Source organism: Onychomys torridus, chromosome 7 (genome assembly GCF_903995425.1).
Source record: "Onychomys torridus chromosome 7, mOncTor1.1, whole genome shotgun sequence".
NCBI lineage: Eukaryota > Metazoa > Chordata > Mammalia > Rodentia > Cricetidae > Onychomys > Onychomys torridus.
The window spans coordinates 106,565,564-106,575,110 of NC_050449.1; the positions used below are offsets into that span (position 1 = coordinate 106,565,564).

The 9,547-nt window shown below is 46.3% G+C and overlaps 1 protein-coding gene across 1 annotated transcript in view; it reads left to right on the forward strand.

Moving 5' to 3' along the window:
* The window catches only part of Susd5 (sushi domain containing 5), a 43,644-nt gene extending 34,738 nt beyond the window's left edge, over positions 1–8,906 (forward strand). Inside the window, exon 5 of the mRNA XM_036192726.1 lies at positions 5,453–8,906. Within this exon, the coding sequence (XP_036048619.1) occupies positions 5,453–6,732 (1,280 nt within the window). The 3' untranslated portion in view covers positions 6,733–8,906. The remainder of the gene's footprint in view (positions 1–5,452) is intronic.
* Positions 8,907–9,547: the final 641 nt, after the last annotated feature.

The following is a 9,547-nucleotide window of genomic DNA, read 5'->3' on the forward strand; positions in this document are numbered from 1 at the left end:
AGCCCAGGCTTGACTCAGATACAGTGGTTTCCCATCTCAGCCTCTCAAGTGCTGGGGTCACAGGCACGAGCACCATGTCCAGCTTTAAATTTTATTTTATTTTATTTTTTATTTTTGTAATTTATTTATTTATTTGTTTGTTTTTCAAGCCAGGGTTTCTCTGTGTTGTTTTGGTGCCTGTCCTGAATCTTGCTCTGTAGACCAGGCTGGCCTCGAACCCACAGTGATTCACCTGGCTCTCCTTCTCAAGTGCTGGGATTAAAGGCATGTGCCACCACCGGCTTAAATTTTATTAAAACAACAACAACAACAAAAAGACTATGTTGTTAAGGTGCATGCCTTTAATCCCAGCACTTGGGGGTGTGAGTTCAAGGCCAGCCTGGTCTACAGAGCAAGTTCCAAGACAGCCAGGGCTACACAGAGAAACCCTGTCTCAAAAAACAAACAAAAAGACACAGGCCAAACGTCTCGTTTATTCCTGACTTCTGCATTCTGTTTCCTAAAGTAGCAGTCAAATAAAAACGCCCAGTGAGAGGCCTGGTCTCTTCCCTAGCCTCCTTTGTGTCGATTGCAGGCTCTAGACTGTGTTAGCCTAGACTCCTGTTAAGAGTGCCATGTATGGAGGAGCTGAGATCCTGGGCATGAAGTCAGCTTGCAAGAACACAGAGGGGAGCTGAGAGAAGTCACATCTGAATAGCAAAGGGCTGGTCTTCTGCATCTCTGAGACAAATGTACTTTCTGGTAGAAATTTAATCAATAACAGGCTTTGCTGTTTGCTGTGAGAAAATCATGCCTGGGATACTCTCCCATGAGGAAGCTGTTTGTAAACACTTGCTGGTCCTCATCCTCATTTGAGATTTTGGGGAAATAGACACAATAAGAGCTACTTCTGAGCCGGGACCTTATGGGGCCTGGGAATCTGGGGACAGGAAGGTCCTGGCTAGGGCACTGGGTGGCCATCCTGGGGTATCTAGCCACAGGGAGCCCTAAAGGCAGGTACACATTTACACACACACACACACACACACACACACACACACACACACAAGCTGAGAATGACTTTAAGCATCTTGTGGACCTGTCCACTCCCTAGCTCAAGAGGATGACCTTCCCCCATCCTCAACACCTCAGACACCATACACAAGGCCAGTGTCTCCTACTCTCGACAGTGGTAATGAGACCATGGCTCATCTCTTGTTCCTACTGAAGGCACCTACTTTGCTCCACAACATACTTAGGTATACATCATAAATCACATAGGAGGATTGAGCAGTGTTTTTTCCAAGTGCTGGAGCTCACAGGCTCTGTTCATCTGGCTCATAGACTTCAGACCACATAAAGCTTTATGGAAATTGGCTTCCTGGCTATGTGTGGTGATACGTGCATGACTTTGATCCCAGTGCTAGAGAGACAGAAGCAGGTGGATCTCTATGTTTAAGGCCAGCCTGGGCTCCATAATGAGTTCCAGGCCAGTAAAACCCTGTCTCCAAACACAAAGTCAACAGCAACAAAAACTACCATGGTTAAAGAGATCTGAGGCCCTAAGAGTAAACTTACTATTATTGTTTAGCTAAATTGCCATGGTGCCAAGATGCCTTTAAATGTTTATGTTTATAACCATATGGACAAATGCTGCTCACAGCCTTTAGAGAAGTGTGTGTGTGTGTGTGTGTGTGTGTGTGTGTGTGTGTGTGTGTGTGTGTGTGCAGGCACCATAGCACATGGGGGAAGTCAGAGGACAACTGTGGCAGCCAGCTCCACTTCCACCACATCAATCCCTTCCTTCCTTTCTTCCTTCCTTCCTTCCTTCCTTCCTTTCTTCCTTCCTTCCTTCCTTCCTTCCTTCCTTCCTTCCTTCCTTCCTTCCTTCCTTTCTTTCTTTTTTAATTAAAAGCAAATTGGACACAGCCTAGAATAACCTGTGGGGTTGAGAGAAATGCCAAGTTTCTGTGCAATAAGATTTGGTTTTGCTGAAAAACCGCCTCTCTTCCCCTTTATGATGAATCTGTCTGCTGGGGCTTTCTATTAAACTGACACAGGGGTCCGGGCATCAAGGAGGAGCTGGGCTCTTGGCGTGTGTGTGTGTGTGTGTGTGTGTGTGTGTGTGTGTGTGTGTGTGTGTGTGTGGTGTGTAGTGGATGTGTACTCAACAATGGCGTCTTTTCAGAAGACTTGGTACAGGCTGTTCGTTCCTCATCATTTGGCAGTGGGCCAGTATCCCCCTTGCATTTGGCGGACTGAGCTTCTGGAACTAGGTCTTGGGCTCTGAGTGGCTGGGAAGCTGCTTTGGAGCGCAGTTTGGGGTGTAAGCTACTTCAGATTTTTCTCCTTCCCCATGCCAGAACAATTACTCTTTCATTCATTCCAAGATGCCTCTGTGAGCCAGACATGAGGATAAATATCTGTAATCCCAGCAGTTTAGGAGATTATGAATTCTAGGCCAGCATGGGCAACATAGCAAGACCTTGCCTTTAAAAAAAAATTAAATATTTAAAAAAATACCTGCAATAGGTTTTCTTATCCTATCTTACAAATTCAATGCCTGGATTCCTTCCTGCAAGCAGTCCATTGCCAGTGTCTTAGCTTTTTCTGCATAGTTAACAAGCTCTCTCCCCAAAACCATACTGACTCAATCAATCATTGGGAGGCTGGTGAGATGGCTTGGTGGTTAAAAACATTGAGTGCTCTTCCAGAAGACCCAAGTTCAATCCCCAGGACTCACATGCTAGTTCACAACCATCTGTAACTCCAGTTTGAGGGGTTCCAATTTCCTCTTCTAGCTTTTGTGAGCAAGTACACACATGGTACACACAAACACAAAGGTAAAACACCATATATATTGTAGTTAGAGTTTTCCTGCCTGGCCTACAGTCAGGACAAATCTCTCTCACCCACCAGGCCCACAGATGCTCAGAACCAACCAAGTAAACACACAGAAACTTACATTGTTTACAAACTGTATGGCCGTGGCAGGCTTCTTGTTATCTACTTCTTCTATCTTAAATCAGCCCATTTCTATTCATCTATACTTTGCCATGTGGCTCGTGGCTTACCATTACCTTACATCTTCCCTGTCATGGTGGCAGCTGGCAGCATCTCTCTCCCCAGCCTTCCACCTCCCAGAATTCTCTTCTCTCTTGTCCCACCTATACTTCCTGCCTGGCCACTGGCCAAACAGCTTTTATTTATACAGAGCGATATCCACAGCTATATATGAAGAAAATTTAATAAGAAACAATAATCGTTTAGAGGCAGGTGAAGTGTCTGGTGATTATAATCTCAGCACTAAAAGTATAGAGGTAAGAGGCTCTGGGGAGAAGTTTAAGGTCATACTCAGCTTCTTGCTGAGTTTAAGACCAACCTGGGGTACATAATGCCCTGGGGAGGCAGAGACAGGTGAACCTCTGAGTTCAAGGCTAGTCTAGTCTACTGAGTTCCAGCCAGGGCTACATAGAGACCCCATCTTTAAAAGAGAGAATAGGGTGGGGAAGAGTGGGGAACACATCCATTAGTAATCTTTCCATCAAGGACAATCAGTAAATATAGATCCAGGCGAACCTAACTACTTTATTCCTGAGGCCCAGGACATCACTGAGGCCTTTGTAAATCTCTACCTGAATTCAGGACAACTGATAAGTTTCACATTAAGTTTTAGAGAAGAGTTTTGACATCTATCTTGTGTGTTGTATCTTTTTTTTTTTTTTTTTTTTTTTTGTGGAGCTGAGGACTGAACCCAGGGCTTTGCACTTGCTAGGCAAGCGCTCTACCACTGAGCTAAATCCCCAACCCTGTGTGTTGTATCTTAAAGTATAGTTTATTAATGAAAACCTGCTGTTTGTTTCGCGTGATGAGTTAGACCTCACAAACAAAAGCTTTTGAACCTCAGCAGGATAGATTTCAAGATAGATAGTTGACCTTCTCTCAAATTCACTGAATGAAGGAGTTGGTCAAAGGGGACCTGGAATGAGGACATGGCAAGGAGCAAGCCCGGGTTCTGATCCTGGGTTCTGATCCTTGCCTTTCACTTTGAGACAGTCTCATTGTTTTCTTACTGAATACCCAGGACTAGGTGGCCTGTGAGCTTTGGACATCCTGTCTGTCTCTCCTTGTAGGAGCACTGGGATGTCACAGGCTGACGATACCCACCTGGGTTTCATGGGGGTTCTGGGGATTTGAACTCACATCCTCATGCTTGCATGGCAAGCACATTTGCCCACAGACCCATCTCCCCAGCTTTTCTACCCTGTTTTGTTTAGAGACAGAGTCTCTCACCGTATCTTAAGCTCTGGTTTTGGCTAGTCTAGCTGGATAGCAAATCTTGGGGAACCTTCCTGTCCCCAACTCTCAGCACTGGGGTTAGACATGTGTGGCCCTGACCCATTTTTAAATTTTATTTATTCAACATTTTTACATTTTATTAATTTAGTGTGTGTGACCTTGAGTTTCTGATCCTCCTGCCTCCACCTCTTGAGTGCTGGGACAACTGGTCTGCACAGCCACGTCTGGTTTCTGTGGTGCTGGGGATCAACCCCAGGCCCTTGGTCATTGTGCTGGTCACTGTTTGTAGCTAGCTTGATAGAACTTTGAGTCCCCTGGGAAGAGGAAATTGCCTTGATCAGGTTGGCCTATGGGCATGTTGTGGGTCATTGTCTTGATTGATGGATATTTAGGAGGGCCCAGATCACTGTGGTCCTGGGCTGTATAAGAAAGCTGAACTCAGAAGACAGGCAGGTAAATCTGAGTTCGAAGCAAGCCTAGGTGGTTGAGTTCTGGGTCAGCAGGGCTGCAGAGTGAGTCCCTGTCTCAGAGAGGGAGGGGAAGTTAGCTGAGCATGGCCCTAAGAGCATGCTGGGAAGCAGTGTTCTTCCATGGTTTCTGCTTCAATTCCTGCCCCAATTTCCTTCAGTGACGGACTGTGACTCAGAAGTATGAGCTGACCAAGTTACATTTAGTCATGATATTTATCACAGCAACTGCAAAGAAACTAGACTATGCATGCTAATAAGCACACTCCCCACTGAGCCACCCCGCCCCCAGCTCCCCTACACACACACACACACACACACACACACACACACACACTCTTACACTTTTGAGACAGGGTCTCACTACATGGCTTAACCTCAAACTCATGGCCCTCCTGCCTCATTATTACAAATGTTGGAATTACTGGCATGTACTAACTACCACACTTAAAACTATTAGTTCCTGAAAATTCTTTTAAAATGATGTTTTCTAGTATATACAAATATGCTTGATTTTTTATATTTCATAGAGCCCCAGTGCCTATGATAAGCTCATACTTTAGTTCTAATTGCCTGCCTGTGCATTCTTCAGGAATGATGCCAGTTTTGTTTATTCTCTCCCAGTCTCCGTGTTCTGTTCCCCTCCAGGTTTTCTACATTAACTCCAGGTCTTTAGATCTAATGAGGTCTCTCCTCTCTCCCTTCAGATGAGGCCGAGGCCCATATTGACTATGAAGATAATTTCCCTGATGACAGATCCGTGTCATTCAGGGAACTCATGGAAGATTCCCGGGCAGAGGGAGAAGAGGAAAAGGCTCAGGAGGATGCCTCTGAGGAGACACCAAAACAAGACCGTCTGGTCCTCACTTCTGTGTCAAAAGAGAACATAGCCCAGGAAAATGCCTTTGTGCCTACCACAGGCTTGCCCAGCCCTGGGAGCAGGGTCCACACAGACTGGCCCAGATCCCGCCTAAACAGGAAATACTCACTCTGGTTTCCTGCTGAGACTTTCCACAAACCAGAGCTGGAAAAGGAAGTGGGGGATGAGACCAAAGATCCACTTCCGGCCGGAGAAAATCACAGGGAAGTAGAACTGGTCCCAGGGGAGTCTGAAACCAGGCTGGTCTATGCCAGCACCTACAGCCCCTCAGAACCATTTGTGGATAGGAATGACAGCAAGGCAGAGGACCCAGTGGTGAGCAGCAGTGACGAGTCCTGGTTAGATGGCTACCCTGTGACAGATGGGGCCTGGAGGAAGGTGGAGGCAGGGCGGGAGGATGATGGGTCAGTGGGGCTGGATGAAAGTGTTCTCATAACCCCTGATCAGCCCACTGGGAAAGTTAAGGAGCAGAAGAATTCCACCACCATACCTAGCAGGACTGTGGTATACAGTTCAATTATTCCATCTCAAATGCTCAATGTAGAGGCTCTGGTTCCAGGATCCATGGATGTGTCTGGGACTGAGGATCCCTACACCAGGGATGGTGATTTGACCAAGTATCAGTCAACTGTACCCCGGAGAGTCACCACAGAGCAGTCGCCTATGGCTACCTTACCCTATGAACTCACCACCTCCACCCAAGAGACAGTACCAACAACTCTCCAGCAGACACTTAAACTCATCCCCTCGACTAGTATGGAGGCCACCCATCCTCCAGTGGAGGCCACAGCTCCTGAGATTCAGGACAGCTTCCCATACCTGTTGTCTGAGGACTTCTTGGGACAGGAAGGCGCTGGGCCTGGTGCAGGCGAGGAGAAACTTCTTCCAACCTTGGCACCATGTGTGGGGAATGAGTGTCCCGGCTTAAGGAGAGGCCCAGTGATTGCCATCATTGTCACTGTCCTGTGCCTGCTGCTGCTCCTGGCAGTCGTGGGGGCTGTCTGGGGTTACCGCAGGTGCCAGCACAAGAGCTCTGTATATAAGCTGAATGTCGGGCAGCGCCAGGCTAGGCACTACCACCAGCAGATTGAGATGGAGAAGGTCTAGCCTCTGTCAGCATGGGCTCTCACAAAGCCACTTGGAGGAAGACTAACTGTGACCCATCACACTGATAATTCTCAGGATCAGAGGTGGAAAGGTGGAACCCTCTAAAGTTCACGTCTTTCTTCTGTCTGCTGAGAAGTGTCTCTGGAGGTACCCGGAGGGCAGAGAGGGTTTGGTGGCATCATCACATATGCCAAGGCCTTCTCAACCACATGCTCTGGAATTCATCGCCCAAATCACAGACTTCTGCTTTGGCTCTATTCCAATATAAGGGTGGGTTGTTGTTGAGATCACCTTTTCTTACCACACTAATGTCTTATCATCTTTAGAGAGAGAAAATCACAGACACCATGCCCTGAAATGTATGAAACAGTTTTGATAAGCCATGTATTTAAGGACCATGTTAGAAAACAGATGTCCAATTGTGGAATGGGATGGGGAAGGATCATGTTGTTTCCTGTTAGTGTGATGTTGCTGAGGAGAAATGAGTCAGGAGCCAGAATGTACTTTATAAACATTGGCATTTATTTTTTTGTTTGTTGAAATTGGAGAGAATTTAAGACTGACATTTGGCCTCGGGGTATGAGGCACAAACAGGTACATGCCCACCCCGGTCCCATGGTTGTGGGACAGCCCATTGTTTTCCTTTAAGAACAAGGTGAACTTGGTGCCAGTGAGGACAACATTCGGTGTCCTTGTCTGGACTGTGCCTACAAATGCCCTGGGATTGCTACCAGAGCTGATGACAATGTCCAGCTCTTAGTCTCCTCTCTCAGGATTAACTGTTTCTCTGAACTCCAGTAAAAGGGAATGATGTGGCCGGGGGGAAAATGTTTGAAGAAGCTCAAAGACTGATATATCAAGTGTGGGTCCTAGTCGATGGTGGAGGGATGAAAACAGACATGGATTGCCCTGGGTTGAGCTGCCCCAGCCATTTCCACCAAGTGGCATCTCAACGGGTGTCATTTCTAGAAGGATGGTCCTCAAATCTGCGGCACATCCCTGAGGGATTTGTTGAAGATGTAAACCCTTTAGTCTCACCCCAGACTCAGCAAGCCACACCTGGGGCTGGGCCAGCTCTGAGCTCACCATGGCTCTGATGTACATTCATACTAAGAGCCACTGGCTTCTGTCATCTGTGGTGATCTTGGAACCCAGGAAGGCCTGGAGACAGGGAGGTGAGTACCTCATGTACTGTCTAGCTTGACCTCAGCATCTCGACAGCAGCATGTGAAGTCTCACCTCCGGCTGTCTCCAGGGTATTAGCCCAGAAGTCAGCACACCATGATTTTCTATCTGAACTCCTTCCTGAAGGTGTAAAAGTGATGGAGACTATATATTTATTCTGAGGCACCATGGAGTGTCTACTTTTGTATGGCGTGGTTTTACTGTTGAAAAGCAGGCGGCAGGGAATGTGGCTTAGTGGCAGAGTGACTGTTTGGCAGGTGTGAGGCCCTGGGTTCAAACTCTGGTACCACCAGAACAAAAAACGTTGGTGATGGTATTTTACCAAAGGAAGAGAAAAGATCTCACAATATATCTTCTGTGCAGTCACGTGTTTGATGTGAGCTTTGGAAAAATGACAATGTAACACCATACAGAATCCCAACGACCATAACTAGGCCAAATGAAGGCCTGAGAGAGTCTGCTAGAATACCTCTACTGCAGAGGAAATGGAGAGGAGGGAGAAGACGCTTTCTGTACGTAGCCAAAGAAGAACTCGATGGAGTAAACCCAGAGACTGTATTTTTAAATGAGAGTCTAATCTCTTGTGAGGTAGCATTTCTATTTTTATTACTGGTTATGTAAGATAACTTCTGTCTCCACATGGGGAGTTCTGTCAGTAACTAAAATTAACCCAGAACACTGAATTTATATCAACGTGAGTAGATGGCATTAATACAAATGAATTAATGAGTTTATTGTAAATTATTAACACATGTCAATGCATTCTTTTGTGGACATGGACTGTAAAGTAAGCTCAGTGCATTAGCTTGTAAATTTCAATGATCTTTTGTCATCTAAATAAAGATGACAGAACATGAGCCTGCATGTCCGGAGGACGAGAGTAGCTAGCTCACTCGGAACCCAAGCTGCCACTGCAAATGCTTTGAGAACGGGGAGGGGAAGGGTTTCCTTAATATAAAGCTTTTGATATATTTAAAATAAACAGTTATTTCCCACAAGCACTTGATACATGTATTTCATTTCTACATCATTGCACCATTTTTTAAAAAAACATATGAGTGTATATGGTGTGTATGCACAAATTCATGCCTCTGTGTGTGTGTGTGTGTGTGTGTGTGTGTGTGTCTGTCTGTCTGTCTGTCTGTCTGTATGTATGTGGGTGTCTGTATGGGTGTGTCTATATCTGTGTGTCTGACTGTGTCTGTGTGTCTGACTGTTTGTGTCTGTGTGACAACTGTGTGTGTAGGTCAGAGGGCCACATTGTTTGAGACAGAGTGTCCTGTTGTTGACCTCTGCATAGCCAGACTAGCTGGCCTGTGAGCTACCAGAGACTTGTCTCTGACTCACATCTCAGCAGGAGCAATGGGGTCACAGATGTGCACTCCTGTGCCTGGCTTTAAGTGGGTTCTGGAGATCAACCCAGGGTCTCCATTCACACTGTTTGTGTTTCACCCACTGAGCCATCTCCCCTATGCGACCATGACATTTTTTAAGAATCACTAGTAATCCTGAAAAGAATGTCTTAATGCTGGCAATGCTGACAGAGACTCTCTCTAACCCCTGACCTCAGCCGTGTTAACAACTCCTGCAGGATTGTGGGAAGGAGGGATGCAGAGCTCTTTTTCTTCTC